General features: G+C 42.7%; 1 protein-coding gene and 1 long non-coding RNA gene across 8 annotated transcripts in view; one reads left to right on the top strand and one right to left on the bottom strand.

The window, feature by feature from the left end:
- Positions 1 to 10,373, bottom strand: part of RHOBTB3 (Rho related BTB domain containing 3) — a 28,471-nt gene extending 18,098 nt beyond the window's left edge. For 3 of the 7 annotated variants that reach the window (XM_083818191.1, XM_083818190.1, XM_083818189.1), the window contains exons 1-2: positions 9,334 to 9,621; positions 1,448 to 1,640 (exon numbers count right to left, since the gene is read on the bottom strand). In XM_083818191.1, coding sequence (XP_083674317.1) covers positions 1,448 to 1,640; positions 9,334 to 9,585 — 445 coding nt within the window. In that variant the 5' untranslated portion in view covers positions 9,586 to 9,621. Of the gene's footprint in view, positions 1 to 1,447; positions 1,641 to 7,930; positions 8,029 to 9,333; positions 9,622 to 10,253 lie in introns of those variants that run through there. The other 4 variants (XM_083818188.1, XM_083818192.1, XM_083818186.1 and 1 more) reach the window with 4 other exon arrangements.
- A 148-nt stretch (positions 10,374 to 10,521) lies between these two features.
- Positions 10,522 to 25,039, top strand: LOC310889937. Its single transcript, XR_014576923.1, has 2 exons — positions 10,522 to 17,531; positions 17,580 to 25,039. It is a non-coding gene; the product is annotated as an uncharacterized lncRNA (long non-coding RNA).
- Positions 25,040 to 26,380: the final 1,341 nt, after the last annotated feature.

Below are 26,380 nucleotides of genomic sequence, written 5' to 3' on the forward strand. Positions count from 1 at the left end.
GCGGCTGGGAGCCCTGGCCTCTCCCCTGGCCTCCCCCAAGGGGAGGCAGGCAGAGGGAGGCTGGGGAAGGACAACGCCAGCGGCGGAGTCTGGCCGTGCCGTGCTTCCGACAGCAAGCGCAGGGAAGGGAAAGAATCGGGGAAGCCCAGCATTAGTTCAACGGGACCTTACCTCTAGAACGGCAGACTTATTGCCTTTTTGTAGATCACAGCTTAAAAGTATTTTATCGCTGTTAGTGACTTACTAAAGGAAATAAAAAAAAAACAAAGCAAAATAAAATAAAATGGGAAAGAAGGGAAAGGGAAAGTAGGGAAAGGGAAAGAAGGGAAAGATTTAACTCTTATAGAGTTCTTTAACAATCCCACCTCAATCGCTGAGCAAAATGGTACATAAATAGATGCTGGCAAAACTAAGCATTATGTCCACAGAAGATATAAATAAATATTAAGCAATATGACATGTATTTCACAAAGTAAATTACTACAGATATGTTCATAAATCACATCCCTTACTCTTAGCTGGAGAGATGCTCAGAAACATTGCTTTTAGTCAAACTCATACAGTAAAACCAAGTCTCAAGTTTGGTACTCATTGTCTTGGAAAGAAAACATGTAAGAAAATCAGACCCCGTGACTAAGCAGGCTGTATGAAAACCAGCAAAACCACAATGCAAAACACCTGGAAATAGAGAATGAAGTTTGTGCGGTTATTCTGTCAGTATCTGTGCTATTTTTTTTCACTTTACTTCAGGATATAAGCAGACAAAAGCTACCCATGTCTACCCAAACTGTAAACATCTTCTCACCAGCGCTGCCCCAGTCGGCTGCGGGACACCGAGGTGTCAATCCACACCTGTGTGACTGCGGTTTCCTTAAGTGTGAAACAGCAGCACCTCCCTGCTAGCTACACATCCAGGGTACAGTCAGTGTGCTCTGCCCTCGCTGTGGGCCTCCTGCTCAGCCAGTGTGGTACCAAAGGGCTGTGTCTCTGCTCCTCTGACGACACCCTAGAGGATGCAGAGGATTTTTCCACCACCTCAGCAGTGGCTGCAGGCTGATGCGCTGAGTTTTAATGCTGGGGATATGTGGTACCTGCAATAGGGCTAGAGAGAGCTCACAACTACAGAGCTCGTCTCGTACACTCAAATTTATGACTCTTTAATCCTAAACACTAGATTTAATCTCCACCTCTGATGACTCCACAAGAAGAGTCGTCGAAGAGGTCAAAGCAGGATAGGATGCCTTTTGTCGTTGGGGTTAATTAACCATAAGGGTTCTTGCCCACACGCCAGCCTACAGAACCACAATACACGAGCACATTACTGTCATTCTGACAGGTTAATTGTTCTGTTAGCAACCTGGAAAAACAATCAGCTTCTACTGAAATTACTACATGTCTAACTTCCAAGTGGCGTTTTAACTATTGCTTCAGAAGATCGGATACTTACAGTTTTTTCTTGCACCAATAGCAGAAATTATTACTGGAATTGAACAGTGGTTTAACGCCTTTTTTATCATTGGGACATAACTGTCTTTTATTTCTTGAAACAAAGTCTTGTCGTTGACAGAGTATTTAATCACAATAATATCAGCTCCTCCAATAAGACTGCGAGAAGTGTACCAGTCGCTGTCAAATATATCCTAAACAGGAAAAAAAAAAAAAGTCAAGAATCCCTTGTCTATAAATGAAAAGACGAACTATTCAATATAATTTAATGCAAAACCTTACAGGAGTGCTTTTAACTGATAGTCTAATATCTCATTTGAAGACATGCAACAAAGACCAGAATTGATGCTCTGTAATTCTGTTGTTTGCAAAACAAGTTATTCAGATAGTATTTATCTAGGGATATAATTTGCATGAAGAAACATTGCTGTTTAAAATACTTAACTTTCAAATGTTTCTATTAAGGAAATAAAAGAAACTTCAGTGGTAAAAAATTGTAGCAGTTCATATAAAACCATTAATTATAATAATATTTTAGGTAGAGTGTTACACAGAACAATACTATGTACTTATGAACCTTTAGATACAGTTTTCATCATTTGAGTGTAATTTTTATCTGCTTCACAAAAGCTTCTGAGCAAAAACAAGTGCTGATGTCTTCAGTACAAGGACTTATGTTACATAACTAACCTTCCTTTTTCAATTTCTCATTCAATTTGTCATTACTCTGGTCTGTAAAAGTAAGATTTACACTCTAAAATTATTTTGTATCGAATTAAATCACAACTGTGCTGCATCTACACGTAATATTAGTTATTACTCATATAGTCACTTGCATGGCATCTCCAATTTCAGAATTTCTGCTTTACCAAACACTAGCTCAGAAATAGCAATGGCTCTTGCACATCTGCTCAACTGAAAACTCTTGACAGAAATCTGGAAATTTTCCAGAGAACTAAAAATCAATTTAAAAATCTAAAATAGTATAACCTTTCAGAACAGTACTATACAGCATGAAGCAAAGCTAACAGAAAATATGATCTTGAGAAAAAAAAAAATGGAAACGAGCAATGATGAAACGCAGAAGACGTGGAAGAGAGGAGGAAATGGACATAAAAGAAGAGACAAAAGAACGTGACTCAAAGTTTGGGTTGGGTGAGGGGAAATCAATGGGATCACTCCAAGAGAGTCATTGTTTCAAATCTGTGCTGAATGAGCTGCAGTACTCTTACGTACAAGAGGTAGTATGAACTTGCTGGAAGTCTATCAACTGGCAAATATTTGCCTAGCCTGTCAGCGCACATCCTACACAATTCAGAGCTTTTCTCTACACATAATTAAGCTGAGAAATAAACTCTAAGCCTAATAGGCGTTCCCACTGATTTCTTTAGTAGGTGTCCTTGTTCTGGAATAAGAGAACCATAGACAATTAACAAGTTATAAAGAATAGCTATAGCATAATGATTCACTGTGCTGACATGAGCTTTAAAAGTGTTGCTATTGGTGGATTTTTCTTAAGTCAAATGTTAGAGATTATTATAATCCCAGGCTAAGGAAAACTTTCACCATGGTTTAACAAAATCCTGTTCTATTCTATTCCATTCTATTCTCTTCTGTTCTGTTCCGTTCTACTCTACTCTAAAATAACTTGGCTCTGCTAATCCAGCTTTGTATCAGCTTCAATCCTGATTCACTTCACAGGATCACTGGATGGTTTGGGCTGGAAGGGACCTTAAAGCCCACCCAGTGCCACCCCCTGCCATGGGCAGGGACACCTCCCAGCAGCCCAGGCTGCCCCCAGCCCCATCCAGCCTGGCCTTGGGCACTGCCAGGGATGGGGCAGCCACAGCTCCTCGGGGCAGCCTGGGCCTGGGCCTCACCGCCCTCAGAGGGACAAATTTCTTCCTTATAGCTAATCTAAACCTACCCTCTTTCAATTGATGATGGTTAGCTTCCTTACACGGCTATTTCATAGTGTAGTCTCATCAAAGGGCTCAAACTATGTGTTTCAGCTTCTGTCTGCCTCCTGGTTCACAACAAATAGATATCTATTTCCCCTAGAAACTGCAGAGGGTTCTAGGGCCTCTTGTTTGACATTTAACCCACGCCTTTTTCTCACAGGCTGCTCCCAGGCACCAGCAAAACCTCAAACCTCAGCCCAGCCAAACCGAAAAACATCCAAATCAGTAGCCAGAACACACTTGCTTCCTAATGAATACATAAAGTTAACATAGTAACACAAGTTTAGTACCTGTAGCAGTGAGACTACCAGGTACAGTGCTTTGAGACAGCCAGCTAGATGGGCATTCAGAGCACCTCATCATCACACTGCCAGGAAAAAAATCAAGAACATTCAAGGGGCAGCTCTAATACTTTTTAGCTGATGAAAATCTCAACATAAACATTTTGGTAGGGTTGCATACGTTTACCACGTGAAAGGTTTAATGAAAAATAAAATACAGTCCAAAATAAATATAAAATGTTTAGTTGTCGTATGAGAGAAGATGGAAAGCATGCCTGTTGCTTTGCGATTTCCTTCTGTCTGCTTGTGTTCAAGCTCAGCCCAGGTTTGCACATTTCTATCACTAAGATCTTGGGGATCAATAACACCACCGGGGACTACAGCAAGGGTGCACAAATATACAAAAACTCTGCAACAAGCGAATACATTCATAATAAAAAATATTTGTCGAAGCTTCATACTGGATGTAATATGTAATATTTACACGTTGTCACACGTCTGTATATGGTTTGTACAGCTGCCTCCATTATAGAGCTAAACCTCCAATGCACTTTGACACCATTTCATGTCACAAAGAAAGATTTTGGAAAGGTTGATGAGGTTTTGGTGAATATGAATTCAGCATGGCCCAAGGAAGAACCATCTCTAACCCTAGCACGTAACTGGGCATCAGCCCTACCGGCAGCTCTGGACACAACACAGTCTAACACACAGGGACACACTGCTCCAGCCTCAGCTCTCATCCCAGCTCTCCAAAGAAAGCATCATCCAGTAAAAGACCATCCTGGAACACCCTCCAAGACCTAACCCCAACTAGTGGCATCTCTGGGGCTCTTCCCATTGTTGAGAATCTCATCTGAGCACTTCGTAGGAGACTTGTGTTTGACTGCAACCCTGTGCAGATAACACAACAGTGGTGAAGAGGTCAGTATGATACAGCAAGAAAATGCATATGCTTTTCCTGTTGAAAATGATACTAAAAAGAAAAACGAGTTTTTGACATCAAAACAGCAATGACAAGAAAGCTTAATCATTAGCCTATGGGTAATGCACTAGGTGCCCTTTTTGTACCCTGCCACATCTCCAGCTCTGCAGGTGTGTGGAAACCTGGTGAAACCCTTACTGAAAACAACTGCACGGGTGCATAAATACACGTCTTTGTCGAACTGCTAGGGAAAAAAGTCCTACGGGCTCTCAGAGCAGGCTGCAGCAGGTTCTTAGGTGTGCACAGCTGCATCTTGCAGCAGGTTTGTGGGAGTCTGTGGTTTCCTCCACTACCCCCTGCCACCACTGTGTGTCTCTGCTAATCCTAAGAAGGATTTTGGCGACGTTGACAGAGTTGTGGGGATGGAGTGCACCTTCCCAGGATGAGAGCCAGTGTGGAGCGCATCAAAGAAGCTAGAACAATGCTGGAGGCGCCAACCCAAAGCATCACAACAACCCATCTGTATCGCCCTCCTGCAGTTTCCCTAAGCTCTCCCACACACCCAAAGTCCGTTCTTTGGGATGGATGTTACTTTTACAAACACAGAGCAAAACGACATGTTCCCAGAGGTCTCGTGGCAATTATTTTCATTTTGCATCAAATGTAGAGTAGACCATCCAGATTACTGCTCCCATGGTGGGAAAATTCTTCAAAAACATCTCTGACAAAATGTTGCTCTCCCAATACATCACTGAGACAGGGCATCTCCGGAGCCTTAGCCATGTTAAGCACTCCTTGACTATCGCTTTTAGGAAAGCTTTCCTACAGAAATGGCAGAAGAATTCACTCAGATGATGGACAACTGCTCAGAAGCAGGAATGACCTCAGTTCCAGGCTCCATCTATGACACTCGCATAGCAGCATCGTGCTTCCTGCTCTTGGCACAGCCCACTTCCCAAGACAGCCACTGACAAAAGGAATAAGCGCATAGCTAGCGTTATGATAATATGACCTTTTCAGTTATAATCGTAGCTCTGTTGCTGTTCCTCTCAGGACTTCCTAGAAAAGAAGCTGTATTCTCCCCTTACCTGTCTCTGCTACGTACCTCTCTCATAAGGTACCCTTTCCACTAGTAAATCGTACTTGTCAAGCAGCAAAGTCGAAAACCAAGCCTTCGGGGGCAACGAAGATGTGATTTTCCTACGGACCATCACACGGGCCCCTTAGAGGACAATAGCTGCTTTGTCAAAAGACAATGTATGAACGCCTTTAGGGAACCAGCACCCTCCCCGCTGCAGCACCAGCACCAGCAGGACCAAGCGCCCGGTGCTGGCGCGGGCCAGCCCAGCTCCCTCCGAGCACCCCAGCACGCGCTGGGTGCACCATGGCTGTCGGGAGGAACATGTATCCCTGTTCCCCACCAGCCCACCAAAAAAAAAAAAAAGAAGAGAAAACACAAAGACTAGCATTGCTCTGTGTGGTTCTCTCTCATAAAATAATGCACGAATATTTGTAAAAAGCAAAAAAAAAGACCACAGCAATGAAAAATAACTTACCAGTATACAATCACATATTATGAACTCACAACTAATTCAAGGAATTAGTACTGTTGGTGGAATAAAAAAAAAAAAAAGTGTCAGAAAAATGTGATTAGACTCATGGAAAGAGACTGTGGAAAAGGAGAAGTTCTTAAAAAATTATCACAGAAGACCTTTTCAAAACTGCAGTTGATATATTTGAGCACCATCGATCCCCACGAAGGTCTGCAGCTCGGCTGTGGGTCAGCAGACGCAAAAAAAGCGCATCCCACTGCGCTTTTGATGATGCCCTGTGAGAGCATCATCAAGCACAAGGCACCCCTCAGCCTCCAGCTGCTCTTTTTTTCATGTACTTGGTACTAGGAACATGATGTTGTCAGAGACCCTTCAGAAACTGGGCAGACTATAAATATGGGGGAAACAACAAATTTCTGGAGGTATCGTTCCCTAGGAAAAAAAGCAACGACAGGTGGCTTACGGAGGGAAAAAAAAATAAAAAAGAGAGTAAGACCCCAGCCTAGGACTGAATCACTCTAATATCCATACAGCGCTGCTCCAGGCGAGAGAGGAAAGTACAGCAGAGGTAACACAGGTAGGTGGTAGACTCACAGTGCCATTCATCCTGCCATTTATTTTCCAACATCACAACTAAATGAATCAAAATATGAATTGCTGTTTCTATGCTATGCTTCATTCTGAAGCTGAAGATTTACTGGCCATCAGATATTACAGATTTGGTCCGCACTTTTTCTGCAGTTTTTACCTGTACGCATGCAGAACAACAACAAAATTCAGCATAAAGTGTCTCAAGTTGCAAAGTACACACAAGCCAATAAAATGGCAACTCGCTTCCCAGGACTGTCAAATCCGATACAGCCATAGCTTGCCAGACAAAGCAACCTCTTCTAGAGCAAACCTTAAACTTCTCTTGCAAATTACTCCTTTCAAGTCACTAGCTCCCATACTTCTCATATGGGCAGCATTGCCCAAAAACAGCTCAAACTCGCTCAGGAGTCTGGTGGCCACCTCCAGCCACCAAATACCAGGACCCCAGGGCAGCGCTGATGCCGCTGCACAGAAGGATGCCACTGCAGCGGTGTTCGTCACGCAGACCAGACTTTTCACATTTCTCCAGCCCATCACGGCAAAAAGCACGTTGGGAGCTGCTGGAAAACCCTGACACAACCCGTTCAGAGAGACTTAGGGAATGCAGCAAGGCGTTGAGGGTTCAGCCAAACCCACCCGAGCTGCTGACCCCTCCTGCAGACAGAAGACACCGGCCAGGACACGTGCACTAAGACAGCAAACACACCCCGTGCCATGATCTGTCTCACAACAGCGCCCACCCACGCCATGGGACCCAGGTAAATTTGCCCCCACGGTGCTGGCACATCACGACAGCTGAAGGGAGGCGTGCACGGGGCGAAGAGCAGCCTGCCACCCTGCAGCAACCAGTGTGCTCGCTTGCCAAGCCTTATGGGCAGCGCTGGCTTGCTTTGATCGTGTGGGTTCGATCTAGATATGATACAAACCCTAGCTGAAATGGAAGTTACGCTTAGATGAAACAATGCAAAGCCCGCTACGCCACTGCCTCTAGGATTCAGTACCCTGCACGAAATACGAACCCTTTCCCGTGGGGAATATGATACATTAGCGACAACCACACTTGAGGCACCACCAGTCATTGTTGTGAGCTGTAACGTGGTATTTCCCTGGGCTAGCAAAGAATAGTCCTGCACGGACCACAACGACCTAACAAACCTCAAGAATGCAGCCTACCAACAACAGTCCTGTCCTGCTCCCTCCTAGCAAGCAGCCAGCTTCACTCCGGACAAAAAACCTTCTGAGGAGTCCAGTCCAACTCTCCGAGATGTCTTCTGCCGAACAAAAAATGCCCATTGTTCCTCATTATTCCCAGTAATAGGCCCCCTGCCTCTTTAGCTGAGAATGGGAACAACAAAAGGCCAATGCCGAAAAACATATTGCCACAGACAATAACAAGATAGTCTTTCAAGGCCAAAAGTTATAAGGGGTCCAGAAATGAAGAGTCTTGTTCTCTACAAGGTCAAATGGACATAAAACAACATAAGAACGTGAAAAATGCATCTCTAATCTAGGTCTGCACACTTTTCTCCTCCTACCATTCTCCAGCTATCGCTGCCTGCCTTCCAACCCCCCTTGCCAAGCTCCAGTCCTTTGAACCACCCTTTGAAGTCCTACAGCTTTAATTTACATTCAGCGGCTTCTACTCATTGCTGTGCTCCAACGAACTGAACAAAGCACACATGCAGATGAAATGCATGTTTAAAGATTTAAAAAATAAATAAATCGGACATCCCATCAAAAAAAAAAAAAAAAAGGAAAAGCGGTGAGAAATAGAGAACAGAATGATAGCTAAATTGGATAAATTTAAGATTATAGGCTCCTGATCATGTATTGCTGCACTGGTAGGATTCCTGTAGATTGAAAAAGAAAAAAAAAAAAGTTTCCCTTACAGGGCTGCAAAAATCACCCTCAGGATAAAATTATTAAGTTCAGACCTTAATTACTTAATTACTGTCTCAGAGTTTTATTTTGTTAAAGCTGTTAAAGCTTTTTTTTTTTTGAAGGCAATCAGGTGTTAGTAAGTATGCCATAGTCTAAAGTATCAGTGTCGTTTTTTGCATAATCATCGACCTGCTTGTACCCCTAATTAAGTTATCCCACCCGTTAGCAAAAGTTCCAGCAACACGGTAGAGTGTCAGGACCCTCATTATTTACTTTCCGATAGGAGAAATCACGTTAGGACGTGACAATTCATCACAGCAGAAGTTAAAGGACTTTATACGCAGTGCGTTTAGCCAGAGGACAGGTAACAGAACCTGCCATTTCTCAGAGCCTTTTCAGTCTTACAGAGAAAAAAAAAAAAAAAATCCCTCTGCGGGCCGCTGCACTGTTTCCCGATATTTTGAGATTGCTTTTTTTTTTTTTTCGGTGTTCTGCCATAAGCCCTCGTGCCGCAGCACCAGCCGTCTGTCGTCGGTCGGGACGAGCCCTGCAGACCCCAGCACGGCATCGGCCGTCCCGGGGAGACCCTCGGGGGCAGAGCAGAGCCTTTCCCCAGCGGGGATGCCCCCGCGTTTCGGGGCGACGACACCCCGGGGTGGGGGGGGGGAACCGAGGGGACCCGCGCCGCGCCGTACCCATCGCGGACACTCGTGGACCTCCAGCGGCACGCCGCCCAGGATGCGAGCCCGGAGCCGGCTGGGAGCGGGGCTGCCCAGCTCGGCCACCAGGCCGCTGCCCCGCAGGTAGCTCCGCACCAGCCCCGCCTGCCCGGCGCTGCCCGACGCCGACGCCTCCCGCTCCGTGCCCAGCGCCACGATGCTCACCGACCTGCAACGGCACCGCGCGTCCGCACCTGCGCCGACATCACGAGGCATCACCCCCGGCATCACCCCGGTAAACCCCCGGCACCCCCACGGCACCCCCCGGGACCCCCGATCCCCCCCCGGACCCCCCCTGGCATCTCCCCGGGTACCCCCCGGCATCTCCCCGGGTACCCCCCGGTACCCCCCGGACCCCTCCCCGGCATCTCCCCGGTACCCCCCGGACCCCCCCCGGCATCTCCCCGGGTACCCCCCGGTACCCCCCGGACCCCTCCCCGGCATCTCCCCGGTACCCCCCGGACCCCCCCCGGCATCTCCCCGGGTACCCCCCGGTACCCCCCCGGCATCCCTCCTGGCCCCCCCGACCCCCTGATCCCCCCCCGGCACCCCCGGACCCCCCCCCGGCATCTCCCCGGGTACCCCCCGGCACCCCCCGGGTACCCCCGACCCCCCCGGACGCCCCCCCGGCATCTCCCCGGGTACCCCCCGGTAACCCTCGGTACCCCTCCTGGCCCCCCCCGACCCCCCTGCACCCCCTGATCCCCCCCTGGCACCCCCCGGACCCCCCCGGCACCCCCGATCCCCCCCCCCCGGACCCCCCCGACCCCCCCCCGACCCCCCCGGACCCCCCCCGGCATCTCCCCGGGTACCCCCCGGCACCCCCCGGACCCCCCCCTCCGGCATCTCCCCGGGTACCCCCCGGACCCCCCCCCCGGCCCCGCGTGGCCCCCTACATGCTCCCGGCTCTGCCTCCCTCCCTCCCGCACTACGTCACGGGCACCGCACGCTGACGTCACGCCCAGCACGCGGCGGGGGGGGGGGCGAGGTGAGGGCCCCGCGCATGCGGCTGCGGGAGCGGGGCCGGGGGGTGGGGAGGGGGCGGGGTGGTCGGTAGGGATGGGTGGTTACTGCGCTCGTTAGCGCAGGTTTTTAGGTTTTTTAACCTAAAATGGAAGATGACAACCCAAAGCGTCCCGTCATCCTGTCCTGAAGGGGCTGCAGGAAGGCTGGGGAGGGTCTCTGTGTCGGGGGTGTAGGGATAGGGCAAGGGGTGAGGGCTGGAAACCAAAGGTGGGGAGATTTAGGTGAGGTATAGGGAAGAAACTTGTCCCTCTGAGGGCGGTGAGGCCCAGGCCCAGGCTGCCCAGAGGAGCTGCGGCTGCCCCATCCCTGGCAGTGCCCAAGGCCAGGCTGGATGGGGCTGGGGGCAGCCTGGGCTGCTGGGAGGTGTCCCTGCCCATGGCAGGGGGTGGCGCTGGGTGGGCTTTAAGGGCCCTTCCAGCCCAAACCATTCTCTGGTTCTTCTCACTCCTTCCTCAAACCACTTGGGAGAGAAAGAAAAAAGAAAAGAAAAAGGAAAAGAAAAGAAAAAAGAAGGAAAGGGAAAGGGAAAGGAAAAAAAGCAAAGAAAAGAGGAAAGGAAAGGAAAGGAAAGGAAAGGAAAGGAAAGGAAAGGAAAGGAAAGGAAAGGAAAGGAAAGGAAAGGAAAGGAAAGGAAAGGAAAGGAAAGGAAAGGAAAGGAAAGGAAAGGAAAGGAAAGGAAAGGAAAGGAAAGGAAAGGAAAGGAAAGGAAAGGAAAGGAAAGGAAAGGAAAGGAAAGGAAAGGAAAGGAAAGGAAAGGAAAGGAAAGGAAAGGAAAGGAAAGGAAAAGGGAAGGGAAGGGAAGGGAAGAGAAAGAAAAGAAAAGAAAAGAAAAGAAAAGAAAAGAAAAGAAAAGAAAAGAAAAGAAAAGAAAAGAAAAGAAAAGAAAAGAAAAGAAAAGAAAAGAAAAGAAAAGAAAAGAAAAGAAAAGAAAAGAAAAAGAAAAGAAAAGAAAAGAAAAGAAAAGAAAAAAAAGAGAAAAGAAAAGAAAAAAGGGGGAAGAAAACAAAAAGGAAAGAAAAGAGGAAAAAAAAGAAAAGGAAATAAAAGGGAAAAGAAAAGAGGAAAGAAAAGAAGAAAAGTAATACGACTTAAATTTTACATGGTAGCAAACTCCATGAACTGAGATTTTGCTTGACATCTCCACCTCAGATGCATTCTGCAAGTTATGGGGGCAAGTGAAAGCAATAAAAGATTGTTTGACTGAAAGAAGAGGATTATAAAGGATTGCTTGACTGTTCCCTATGTGGCAGTCTGGAAGCTGAATATCCTCTGATCAGCAAACACTTCAGCCAGCAGGCGTTTGCTGCTGCTGCAGACACACAAAGACAACATTGCAGAAAAGAGAGAGCGTGTTTGACAAGACTCAGAAAACAATAGCATATTTGATCTTGTGCATTTTAGACTGGGATGTTATTATTTTCTTTCAAATTATTTCTGTTGAAGCTTTGCAGTGAATATCTCAGAAAAAGCAATGAAGACAAATACGCAGTCTTTCCCAACAAAAGGGCAATGATATTTTCCATGGCAAGGAGATAAGCACAGCCAAGTCAAGGGGGAAGACTTTTTCCTTGTGGAAGCTGTAGTCTCACTTGCACAGATCAAGACGTGACCAACTGTCCCATATTTTCACATCAGTGGAATGATTTAATGCATTTGGATTCAATGTTGTCCTATTCATTAGCTGATTCTGCACACTGCCCGGAGCTTCTGCTCACTTTTTAGCAGCTTTCAGTACATGACAAACTATGTTGTTCTCAGAGAGGTAAATTTCCATTTTTTTTTTCCCCCCAAAGAACATAGAAAGTGACTCCAGGTAACAGCAATCTTTTTTGGTGAGTGGGGGTGTGTTGCAAAATACAAACTTTGTCAGCCCTGATTTTATTGGTGCCCATCCACGCTGCTGTACAGTCTGGCAGCCGAGATTCTTACGCAGACAAAGCACAAACCAACAAAAGGAGTTTTTCTGTTGCTGTAGCCATCTGCCCAATCCAAGCCCACAAAAGCAGCCTGTATGTGGGAAAGCAAGGAATGAATGGCAGGGCAGTGTTAAGGACTGTGAATATTTTTCAGTACGACTATGCCAGAAAAAAAATATATATATAATTGTGGAGTTGCTCTGGCTTGGAAGCACACAAATACTTGTACAGCAGTGCCAGTTGTACCGATGGCACAACCACCCCCTGCCAGAGCCTGCTGCCCCTCCAGCCCTCAGCCTCGCAGTGCGACAGGCAGCACGGATCCCAGAACGTTGCGTTGCGTCCACCACCATAAATGATGCAATGCCGTGACCTTTGAAAAATCGCCTTTCGTGCAAATCGCCTTCGAAAAACTCATTGTGCTTTTATAAAGGTGATTTATGCCTCCGCTTTTACATCTAGTACATTTACAGGCTTGTAAACATCACTTGTAACTCCCTCAGCCATCCCCTCTCCAAAGTGAAGGGTCAAATGAAGGCGGCCCTTCAGCCCCTTCAGTCTCCTGATCATTTCATCTCGTGGTTATCTACTCCAGAGATCATCTCCCGCTCCTTCAGTTGTGTGGGTTCCTTCTGGAGTTTCTCAGCATTCAGCATCTGACCGCCTGTAAGAAGTTTAAGTATCACCTGCAGACCTGGAGGTTTCACAGGTCCCCAGCGAACATCAATCATCAAGGACAACCCGAGGCTTCTGTCCTGACCTGGGGAATTCCCATCCTTGCAAGCATGCAAGGTTTGACTGGAAAAGTCCTTGAGCAATTTGATGCAATTAGACCTGCTCGGAGAAGGAGGTTGGCTAGATGACCTCCAGGAGGTCACTTCCTACCTGAATTATTATTATTATTATTATTACTGACTCTTTGGATCTCCTTCTTCCTAAAGACTGACCACTAAGCCCTGTCCTTCACTCCCTCTTCTTACACCAGCTTTCAATCCAAAACCAAATCTCTCGTCCAATCTTGTGGTAACTTGGTTTCTTTACAACACTTAATAAGCTTTACAAAAAGCTTCTCAAAGGCTTTTTGAAAACGCAGGCAGACTATTATACTCGCGCAACTCTCTTTATCCACATACTTACTGCCCTTCCTCCAAATTCCGGTGATGCAGGACTTCCCTCCACAGAAGCCACTCCTTCCAAGCAGACACTGTTTGTCCATGCGTCCCTTCATCATTTTTGTTACAGACTCTCTCATCTTTTCAGGAATGAAGGCCAGTCCCATTGGTTCCGCATTCCCCGGAGCCCCTCTCAAGCAGTTTTTGCCTGCCAGGCCCACAGCATGGGGCCACCTGTAAAGATTTAGCACAAGCCTCAGACCCCAGGTCGGGGGGTTCCTATCTGAGTTTCTGAGGAGTGGTCTAGCAAATATTATCTAGTCCTAGCTACTTATTAATGTCTACTCTGTCTATTTGGTCTAGTGCCGCTATATCAAAACAAGAAACGTAACATCAGCCCCATACTGAATCCAAGGTGTGAAGTGAGTTGAAAATGATCTAATAGGAGGAGAAGTAAAAAGGCCGCTTTCTAAATTTAAACCAGATCCAGTTTATAGTATTTATAGCAGAAGAGAGCTGCGAAAGCCACTACTGAGTTGTGAAAACCTGCTAACGTGGTGTGGGTAAGCAGTGGACTATTGGAAGCCAGCTCTGCTGCTGCAGGAGTCCAGACTGCCCTCCTGGGTCATTGACTTCAGCAGTAAAAGGCTCCCGTTCCCAAGTCACGAGGAGCAGCCTCATCGCCGCGGTGCCTGCATGCCTGCAACCTGCAGCACTGTTCTCAAATTCAGAGACGAAGGGCCGCAACAACGCTAAAATGCTGCACGATAAAACACCCCCGTGTAGCAAATGCCGTAGAGCTGCACCGTGTAATTCTCATGTCTTCGTTTAACAAGAGTTACTGATTGCATTAGCACGCCTTTCAAAGAATAAATAAATAAATAAACGGTTTACACGTTATTGTTGTTTTAGAAAACAAGCCTCCCAGGTAGACCCACCCCATCCCTACACACACAGGAGCAGTGTGCCCACCCTGTACCACCTGCCCGCTTCCCCCGCAGCCCCCCCATGCCCCCACGCTGGGGTTCTCCCGTCCAGGGCTGGTCTGTGGGGAGAGGTGGTCGTGGGGGAACAAGGACGGAGCAGGTGCTGGCCACCAGGGAGCTGGGGGAGCTCTCCCCAGCAGGTCCCTGCTGTGCAGGTGGCCCCGTCCACAGGGCACTCGGAGAGGCATGGGACCGCCTCACTAGGAGATGCTGCTGTAGGTCGGGGGCAGGGAAGAGGTGGCACACCCTGAGTGTATTTTGAAACTTGTGGGCTATTTTAATCCACTTTATGATCCCCTGGATAAGCACTTAAGACCGAGTGACCCAGCACATGAATTGTACAGGGAGACGTGCCTCAAGGTTATTTACTGTGCTCTGCCCTGTGCTTGTGCACAGTTTCGTTCATTAATGAGTAAAGATTCTAGTTTTGGTCACTAAAAATACACTATATGGGTGCAGATAACATTCATGACATCAAGTAAATGAAGAGTTAATGTGAGTTTTAAGAAAATAAAATTAAGGAAGAATGATTAGAGCTGTATATATAAATAGCCACCACAAAGGCTACGCGTAACAGAATTATTTATTCACCTATGAGTGTCAAAAGTTCATAATGAGTCATAAATGAAACCTCATTGGGAGTAGGCTTCCTGTTTAAAGTTACCTTTAAATTATTTTTATACAACCGCACTTCTCCAGAATTAAAAGAAACAGTAGATTATTAATTAGCTGTCCTTATGTGGATATTAAACAACTTTCAGGTCATTACTGGATGGGCATTTTCATGTTTAAAAAATTTGGTTCTGGTTTCTCCTGCACTTTTAGACTACTTATTCCGAAACTGGAGCACTCTCTTGAGGGATATTTGGCTGCTCAGGAACTTTTGCTGAATGCTAAAGTGTACATTTGATGTGAGAAATGGCACACGATGAAAGAGTAGAAATGAAAACGTCTTTATAAGTGGATTTACTTTGATGAGCAGAAGCCAATGAATGACTATTTTCCTGCCTCAAATCCTGGATATACAGAGTGCAGTCCAAGAAGTGTTCCTGTTTTGGCTGTTGTCTCCATAGTTGTGTTAATTAAGTCTCAGTACTGAACAGCCTATTTTTACAAAACTGATAGCGATTTAGTATCTTCAAGGCTTTTCTTCCTTTGGTTGACTGTAGTCAAAGTTTACTGCTAAAGGCAGATAGAGGAGCAGATATGGACAATGTTACTCTCTAAGCTTTACTTCTGCTGAAAATCAGGCTAGCAATATGCATTTAATTTGAAATGCATATCTGCATAAATAAATCACCACTGAAATCACTAAAGAGGACCAGGTCAAAACTGGTATGGTTTCAAGTAAAAAGTTTTCAAGTAAAAGCTGGCATTTCTGAACGCCAGCTCTGCAAACTGAAAATAAAAACTTGACTTGATCCATAAATCAGTATAGTGCTTTTATTTTTTACTTTCTCTAAGTAGAGGTAAATAAAGTTAACACAACTTACCTTTGTTGCTGGTCTAGAGGTTGCACAGATATAAATTGACCAATTAGAACCTGATATTTTGTCATAACTAGCTTCAGTGTCCATTGCTTTATTAATTGTACCATAGTTGCAAGGAAAACAAGGCCAAAGGGCTGGACTGGTCAACGTGAAAGAAGCAATCAAATTTCATTAGCTCTGAAGCTCTAAATTTTTCATACTGAGGAAAAACAAACAACAACTCTAACAGCAACATGAACAAATGGAGAAGATCGAGAAGAGGAATTTTCTTATATTATAGTAATACACTGTTCTTGTGTGCAAAACTCAAGTTGCATATCAGGTTTGTTTTCTACCTTCTAAGATATACCAAACACTGGAATGAATAATTTGTATTAACTTGCTTTTTTATTGCTGGTATTTTCTTATTCAAAGCTGTGGTGCTTTTCTAATGAAAGTATACACACTATAAATATCACTTTCCTACTCTTCTAATAACCTCATAGCAAAGCCATATGCTTTGTTAATTTAAAAGAATGTTATTTTGTCTGCATTTCATAAATCCTTTATCCTTCTTTCTTAATGTTAACTTTTCTCTACTGAATTAAAAAGAAAAAAAAAAAAAAGAAGAAAAAAAGTACTGTTTTCATAAACCATCTTCATAGCCCGTTAAGTAAAAACTGTGCTCTGCACCTCTCCTGAAAATCAGTTTCCAAGAGATGAAGCATCACTTTGGAATTTAAAACTGAAGATTAAAACAGCATATGATAAATAGCATCGACTTGTTATGTCAAAGGACCTATTTTTGCCTTATTTTCTATTTGGAGTCACTGGATAAAGCTCCAAATCATCAAGATGTTCTGATATTCCTACAATCTAAGGAAGAGATACTACTAAATAAGAATAATAATAAGAAGCACTACTAAAAGGTAACATTTGCAGCATGTATTTGACATGTTTATGTCTTCTCTGAAAACATTTACAAGGAAAAAAAGATTCAGGCTTCTTCTGCATCAAAAGATATGATGGTTCTTGGTGGTGATTTTTTTTCACTTTTGTTTTCTTCTTATTTGTTATATTTGAATCATCAGTAATATTCACTTAGTTTTCTACAGTAAAGAGTCTTAAATAACATCAGGATTTTTAATTACGTATTTGGCAATAACTTGAGCTACAGCCTGGATTGTAGATTTGTGTCTACAGAAATCTTGCCAGAGTTGCCTAACAATGCTTCTCCATATAACAAAATAGGAAAGCAAAGGGCATGATGTCTGAAAAAAAAACAAGCAGTGCAAAATGCTTGGGAGCAAAGTGAAAATGGAAAACGAGTAATAAAGAAGTCTGTGTGCAGTGACGTTTTTTTTTGTTTCATAACAAAAGTGAAAAATAAGCAAACAACAACAAAACCACTCCTGCTTGAAGTCCAGAAGTGAGAACAGGAAAATTTAAAAGAAAAAATATATATATGAATGGAAGTTATTTGAAAAGCTTCAGTCTCTAAGAGTATTTTACTTTCTCTCTGTATCAGTCAAAACATTTGTACTAATTTAAAACTGTGCTGTCAGCAAAGAGATGTTTTAGTAGATAGAGTATTTTATGTAGCATATTTCTAGAGATTCCTAGATGGGATTTAATTAACTTAGTTTTAATCTTTTAGATAGGTAGGTAGGTAGGTAGGTAGGTAGGTAGGTAGGTAGGTAGGTAGATAGATAGATAGATAGATAGATCGATCGATCGATCGATCGATCGATCTGTGGTTTAATATATGTTTCTCTGCTACAGAATTGTTTTAACATCCGGTCCTTTTATGAGTTTAATTCCTGACCAAGAGAATCCTGCAAACTAGTCAGTGAGAGCAACAAATCTGATAATGTCATCAATAACATTTCTAAACTTTCTAAAAATTAGTTAGCCTGATACAGACTACACAGACCTCAGGCAGTGTGAGAGCAGGTTCTTCAGAAGTCTTATCTACCTTCGTCCAACCTCTGTGTTGTAGTATGGGGCATATATGGTAAATGCCTATCCATTGGGTATGTCACAGTATAAACTTCTCTTCATAAGCTGCAGAATTTCTAAACTAAGTGAAGTGTTTATATGCTGATATTTGAGACATTTTTTAGTGATGAGTAATGGTATGATGATCATTTTACAGTGCTCTCTCATCACTATAGTGATGAGAAACCATTCTATGGTTTTGATGTTTTGAATGCTGTTGATAGTATTCTGCATCCATCTCAAATCATGACTCACCATTTATTTTAAAAAAGAAACAGATCATTTACCTGAATTTGCGCTTTCATACTTGACCACTGCAGACAGGAAAACCTCAAAAACACAAAAACATCCAAGTGTAGGATGCTATCTTTCAACTCACACATCAGATTACTTTTATTAACAGCCTGGAAAAGCTCTAACTTCTTATGAAAAAGTACTGATGCTTTTAAACATGGATGAGCAGAAAATGTTTGACCCACACCTACGCTTATGAAGCAGGGGGCATGAGCATTTGCTAAATGAAGAGGGAAACACTGTAGCAGCACTGAGACATAAAACTGATGAATGTTCCACCTATTGTAGGCGACTGCAAATGGAAGCTGCCTTTGGTTAGATCCATGCCAATGAAGTCTTAGAAATTTTACCAGTGCTACCTAATTCTCTGTGTTTGAAATCCTCCTGAATTTCACTGTAATTGGAAGGGGGTAGCTGGATCTCAGTCCTTGCTGTGGCAAATAAGCTGTAGAAGGTGTTTTAAAACTCCATGTTCTTTCCTGCTGGCTGCTTTATGATTGCACAGAAATTTTTAAGCAGTGTTTTATGGAGTATGAATTTTACCAAAGAAGCATCAGAATGCTTATTCCCTTGTTCCCTAGAAAATACTAAATTGCCAAGCTTTCAATTCTTTGCCCTCTGTCTCATTTAACTTTCCATGTGCATTTTGTTGGCAAGACTTACTTTCAGTTATCAATAAAAGATTTTCTTTCCAGTTGCCTATAAAATTTGGACCCATTTTTAACATTTTGAGACACTTAACTGAGAAACGATGTCAGTTTCTGTACAGATCTCCATTTAATGGTTCTTTTTATGATGCTATGTGAGGATTAGAATGAAGTCATTTCTGCCTGCACAGAATATGATGAACTGCCATCACAGCAAAAAAGCAGTGATGCATGAGAAAAAAATAAATAAATAAATAAATAAAGGAATAGAGTGAAGATTGATGAGATAGTAAGGTCACTTCAAAATCATCACTTTAGAAGGTAGGAAAACTGGCATAAAAGATTGAGAGATTGTTAAAATCAAGTTCATAAAGTTATTTCTTAATAGAATATTAACGGAGGGTGGTTTGAGGAAACACCAATTCATATTTACTTTTGTAATTTTAAGATATTATCTTTAAAGTAGCAAAATAAATAACATGTTTACAACTTTTTTTTTTTTTTGATCTCAACCAGCAGAAGTTTTTCTTTTCCTCTTCCTTTTTTTTTTTTTTTTGTGATAAGCCACTCATATTGTGTGTGCTTTTAACTGAAGCGGATGCTCACAGGTAATCTAGGATAAAGGCATGCCCAAACAGTGATACACTTTGAAAAATCCTTTTCTTTCACAAACCGGTTCCTAATAAACACTACGGCTTAAAAACAGTGCAGAATAGATTATTTATCTCTCTTAGCCAGATGCCCACATGGAATAAAAATAGAAGATTGTGTCTTTTCAGAAGATTTATTCAGAAGTCTGACTTCTATTAATTAAAAAATCATTTACATTTTTTGCCTTTATGCCAAATTAAAAGTTTGTTTTAATTTGTTGCCTTCATATGGAGGGGAGGAAGAAAACACTTCATGTTAGGAAGATTGCCAAGAGGAGGGATTACAGAGATGTATGTTCCCATTACATAGCCTTGGCTCTCAGAACTGGACATCTAAATTAGGCACCTAAATGAACAACACATATCTGAGAGTAAACAAGTAAATCTTGTTGATGTCAGCTGAAAATTCTTGCTCACGAAATTAAAGAATGTAAGATGACAAATATCAGTTTATTTTGGTACAAGTAATGAGGATGCTCAAAATTATAAAGGTATTTTATTAATCTAGTATACTGAAAGAAAATACTAGAATGTAAAAATACCTTCCTAGCTGTTTTAGCTTCAGTATTCTATTTTAACAAATTTAAAGAAAATTGATGAGTTATACTGCAGTGTAACTAATGAAATTCAAATTCTCATACCTTCAGACAGATTCTGCATTCTTACTTTTTTTTTAGGTAAGTTATTTCAGTTCCAATTCTTTACAGTGAAACATCTTGTGCACCTAGAGGTGAATTTATGCTTGACTTCTTTCTTGATGCCAGAAAATAAAACATAATACTATTTCAACTATTAAGACAATATGAAGTTCTGCAGCTAATCTCAATGGGACAGTAGGATCAGATGGCTTTGAAAGTGGAAATTGGGTCAGACACCTGGTTACACTATAATGCAAACAGTTAGTTAAAAGAAGTACAGGAACATCTCAGATGACTGAATATACCTTAAATTAGGTTTGATGTTTTAGAAGGAAGCCCACTTAGGTAATAGTGTAAATGACAGCAAAAATTTGCTTCTAAACTCCAGATAATTAAACATAATGGCAAAATGAACATTAAGATACAATAATGAACATTATTACTGGGAGATATAAATGGAAAAGTTAATTATGAAAAAGGAAGCACCAGTAGACTGATGTTAAAATGATACCTCTGTTTTAAATGGAGCTTGTGCTTTTATTTCTTTTTTATTCATTTTCAACTGTAATTTAAGCTTTCCCAGTCCTAGTAGAATCATCTAGTGCAAATGTGTCTGGTTTGTTTATTTATTTATTTATTTTTGCTACACTATCTTTTATCTTCATAACTCTACACTTTTACGTAAGTTTTTTTTACAATTAAAAGTACAATTACTCAAGCACAGTAAAGACATTTTGCCGACTACATCCAATTCACCTATTTTATTGTCTTTGACTGTACACTAACTGTTCATCAGACACCTTTCTTTAGATCTATTAGGTTTCCAGCCAGGTGACAGCACCCTCTGGCACTCCCTACAAGCGGTCTCTGCACCAAAGACAAACTGCAGTTACGGCTGCACAAAGCAGTGCCTCTTCCAGTCCATCTGCAGAGGACAAGTGTTGTTCTTACCTCTGTGGCACTCTGAAGAAAAGGAATGCGGAGATGATATTATGTTGAGGTTTTTATTTACAAAGAGCTGAAGTCAATTCCACGAAACCATGAATATTCCTAAGAGGTGGGAGTTGTTCAGAGATCAAAAGACATCTGGGTCATCACATAATGGTGCAGCTCCAATTTAGCAACTTTTGGATCTACAAACACTCACTTTCCAATATTCTCTTTTTGCATTGTTTTAATTCACTCTTTGCTTCCAGATTAAGAAGAAATGAGGACATTGAGACAGTATCAATCTGTTCCTAAGGTGATGATGGGAGTTTGGGATGTCAACCATGAGCAAAGACAATATTCTTGTCTCTGTATGTGCAATGTTTATTGCACGGTGTCACAGCTTGAATGTGTTACATTCATCTTAGATGTGAAAAGTTTCTAGTAACTCTCGAAGACAATTTTCCTTGCTAGAATATGTAAATAAATTTAGGCAAGTCACTTGAAAAAAATTCTAATGGGCAATAACTGACTGCACATTTCTCCATTTCTTGACCCCCTGTGTCATTATTCATCCAAGGACAAAGTGGTTACTAGAAATCAACACTGAAGAAAGATGTCATTTCACATAAAAGATCTGTATGTTCTTATGTACTCAGAAAAACAACAACAATAAAAACAACAACAAAAAACACCGCAGGTTCTCAGTATGTCAGTTTAGATATGGGACTTTACCTAAAGTTAACATACACTGTTTATGTTAATTTTTGACTCATTTGCCAGGAATAATGGTGATCATTATCATTTGATCCTGCTAGAAAATTGTGATAAGCTTTTCAATAAAAACTTCCATATTATAGTGTTACAGTTCGAGACATACACAGAGCAATCAAGGTAAAACGAAGCTCAATTGCCGAGAATATTTAACACACAAAAAGCAAACTATAGGACATCAGGTCTTTCATCCTGTAAAACAGTATACGTGCCCAAGTATTCATTTACCTTGCCTTCAACTTGACTTTTTATCAGCAAGCACCAACTAGCGAGCAGTATGTGATTCCTAAGTCTTGCCATAAGGATGTTCTGTAAAAATCTTAGTCCTCTTGCTGCAGAAGTTTTGCCCCTAACTTTGAAGCTGCCATGGTTAGGTATTTTGTACAAAGTTTTGGTATGGAACACCACTACTCTGCTCCATAATGCCAGAGACAATGAGCTGTGCATATTAATACGACGGAATATGAAAATGGTTAAGGTTGTGCTTCACAGCCAAATGAAGGCATGAGAACAAGAAAGCATTAGTAAGTTATGCCCTCATAAAAAGGCGCTTATTTTAATCTGCTACGTTACTCGTAAATTTTAAGGGTTAGGTTTATGCGTTAGAACCTGGATTTTCCAACTCTTTAAAGGATCGGTATGTGAATGAAATGGTTATCTTGCAGTTTCCTCATTTGTTGTGCACCATGCGTTATAGCCTAGCAGCTAGAGCTTTGTTGACAGAAATGATAATGTATGTATGTATGCTTGTGTATTAGGCATATGTATGTATACCCACGTATCTTATGGTACCTCCTCTTAATCTGAAGAAAAGAAAGCCATCTTCTGAGATGAAACTAGTAAACCAGGTACCATCGAGTGTTCTACAAAGATCCCATCTCAGCTGGGTAAGCAGCATGCCTGACTTTCGGAAGGATGCAGCTGCAGTTAATGCTCAGGAGCGTGTGCTCTGAAATTTCGCTGGTTTAAAAAAAGATCTTGCAAAGAGTGAGTACTGCTTATTTTGGAAACTCAGTTCCTCCGCTTTGAAATTAACCACCTTAAGCTGGTTGGCTGCCTGGCATGCTGCCACCTGTTGTTCCATATTGCTGGCTGAAAAGAAACTCGGAGATGGGTGGTGCGTGAAAGACCTTGGTATTGACTTTGTTCGTGGTATTCACTCTTTACTAATAATTATATTGTTCCTGATGCATAGAAATGAAGTTGCAGAAGCCTGTTCTACGTTAAATACCAGGAGTTTGTCAAGGGTTCCACGCTGATGCTGTGTTCTTTATTTCAACTGGAATGCACCTGACTAAATAAGCAGCCTAATATTCTCACTGTCACTCTTCCCACCTACAAATGCTCGATAAAGGGAACTAGAGGGACCAGAGAGAACACTGTCCTCCACGATCATCTACCCGGTAACTAATTACCCAGCAACCCTCCAGCAGGTCCATTAGCAGTTACAGCAGGAGCCACGTGAATGTAAACTTTTCACCAACTTATGGATTTCACTGGTAGGGAGCGCTTGGTCCGTGAAGGCACGTAGAGTCCCCCCGGGGTGCTGCGCAGGGGGCAATGCCGAAGAGCCAGGTGCAAGGCAAGCCCAGCAGCTTTCTGGCAACCGGCCTTGTGCATGCAAGAGGTCACTAAAAATGTCATTGCTTAAGTAATGGAAAAGCTAATCATTACAGCGAAAGATCATAAACTGCTGCCCTTTGGGAAGGGCAGCAACTACGTGTTGTTTTCTTTATCTAAAATCTCAGGAGGGGGATTTAGGACAGCTCTGGCTTTGTCTCCTTTGAACATAAAAAGAAGAAAACAGGTTTATTTTGTTTGGCTTGAAGGACCTTTTGATTCTTTCTTGTTTCCATTTTGTAATGAGGAGATAGAGGAACACTGGGTAAATGCCAAAATGACACTTTGTATTATTTTTGTTTCATTTTCAATACTTACACTTTTTTTTTTTTTTTTTTCCCGAAAGGAATACTCATCCAGACCAAAATTAAGAAACATTCAAAATGTCAATTTCTGTTTCAGTTGCACAGCTATAAAATATGGATAGCACTATTCGCCAAGGAATTGACAACTAAAATTTGAAAAATGCAGAATTATTATTGCAGACAAGTTTGATACATGGAAAAGCTTAATTGTCCAGATTAACAACCTCATAACCAAATCTTCACTAATTAAATATATGTGCTGTATGAAAATGCTAAAATGTCAATGAATTGTGAGAAATGCAAACAGTTACCTGATTTTTAATTTTTATTTATTTTTCACTCTGGGATCATACAGTGGACAAAACAATTGCTACTTCAAATGTCAAGTACATAAGAGATGTGCCACGTTGCTGTAATGATCCCTTAATGGGTAAGTTAATAATTCACCTGAGTTTAGACGACTCATCTTGTTTAGAAAACAGGAGTTAGGAGCAGCTGAGGAGACTGGGGTGTTCAGTCTGGAGAAGAGGAGGCTGAGGGGAGACCTCATTGCACTCTACAATTTCCTGCAAGGAGGCTGCAGCGCGGAGGCAGTCGGTCTCTTTTCCCAGGTGAGAAGAGATAGGCCATTAGGAGAGGGTCTCAGTTTGGGGCAGGTTGTGCTTGGGTCGGGTATTAGGAAGAATTTCTTCATGGAGGGTGTGGTCGAGCATTGGAACAGCCTGCCCGGTTAGGTGGTGGAGTCCCAGTCCCTGCAGCTATTTAAGGGATGTGTGGACACGGCACTAAGGGACGCGGTTTGGTGGTGGGACTCAGTAGGCCAGGTGGATGGTTGGGCTTGATGATCTTGAAGGCCTTTTCCAACCTAGACCATTCTAGGACCCTGTGAGTGACAGGGTTTAAGAAGGTGCCTGTATCTGGGGAGGGGAGGGACATTACTGCAGATACAACACAGCCATGAAACTTAATGAGTTACTATGTGGGGAACTGGTAGACTTCCTGGACAAGGATCTGTAGCCCTGAACCCAAATCTTCTCCGTCGTACCCATTCTTGCACATCACTGTTGTGTTTATGGGATTCTGAACTGTGTCCAAGGTACTTCACCTTACATCATCCTACTAACGGTCATGGGCACGTGAGACAAAGTTCGAGGAATAGTAAAACAGAAACAGCCAAATGAGGCAACATTATTGACTTACTCTATTTTACTGTTATGACTGTTCTCAAAAACAATTTTTCCATTCTGGACTTAAATTATTAAAAAATGCATTCTATCCACCATTCATTGAAAAGACATTAAAAAAAAAAAAAAAAAAAAAGCTATCCCATCATCAATCTTCTTGGCAAATCCCTTTTTTGATCCTTTTTGGATCCAACACTAGCTCTCCGTGCTTTTCCTCTACCTCAGAGGACAACTGTGTAAGATTTATTAACTAGATTTGCTTTAGTATGTTGGGATACCATTTGTCCCTTAGGACAAGAAGCCAGGCTCCTATGTAACAGCTGAAAAAATATGAGAAATTAAATTTCCTGTGAACAACTAAAAGTTTTTAAGTTATTTGCGTGAAAAGCAGTAACATACAAGAACCACCTCCTTCACCTTTTCTAGACAGAATACGAATATAAAGTTAAAAAAAAAAATCTGTATGCAAAGCACGTAATACATGGAGAAATGGAAATCCCTCAGCCTGCATAATCCACCAGTAAGTGCAGGAATTTGTGAAGTTATCCTGAAAGAAAAGGTTTGGGCTAGGAGGAAGGTATCAGAGGGAATAAGAGTATCCTTACAAGTCAGCAGAGAAGAATCTTATAAAAGACATTCACAGAAATAGATAGCTGCTGTCAAAGCTCACCTCCAAGTTACAGAAGTGAAACCCTGTGTGATTAGAGATGAAGACAGAGAAGTACACATTTTTAATTACCAGTATTTTTTCTCTATTGTTAAAATATCTCTAATATGTATGTCCTTACACTGATCAGCAATCAGTTATTTAAAAAGCAACAGAAAAAATAAAAAAGAATCGAATATTACATTATTTTGGTTAACATCAGGCATTGTTTCAGCTTAGCACCCGCTGGAGTATCTAAACTGGCAACGAAAATTCGCACAAACACCTGCATCTCGTAAGAGATAGCGAGCTTCAGGTTTTCTTTGGATGCTGAGTCTCATTAAAAATATGGTGTGCGGTGCAAGGTGACACGGCCTCGTGGGATGTGCGCTGCATCTCGAGCATCTACAGCTTTTTAACTTCAGATGCGGGTGGCTTTCTCCTGGGTGCTGAGTCTGCAGTGCTGGGAACACTGGGAGATGTACAACCAGGACCGGGGAAGGCAACCGCTGCACTGCTCCTCTGTGCTTTTCTGGCCCAAACTGCAGCTGTAAAAGTGTGTCATTTTCCCTGCGGCAATTTGCACTAAATAAGCATGCTGGTTTTTTTCAGGATGTTCAGAATACGCTACGGTAAAAATGCACTTCTTACTCTAATGCAGAGAGAATGTACCTATGCGTCTTGAATATTATCGGCAAGCAAGGCAGAAGTAATAACTTCTATTAAACAATATATATATGTGTGTGTGCACATATAAAGCATCGCACTCCCTGACGCCTCTCATACTCCTTATCCCCTCGCCCTGAGTGCAGTGCCATTTAAACCACTGGC

This window comes from Anser anser, assembly GCF_964211835.1.
Source record: "Anser anser genome assembly, chromosome: Z".
NCBI classification, from domain to species: Eukaryota; Metazoa; Chordata; class Aves; order Anseriformes; family Anatidae; genus Anser; species Anser anser.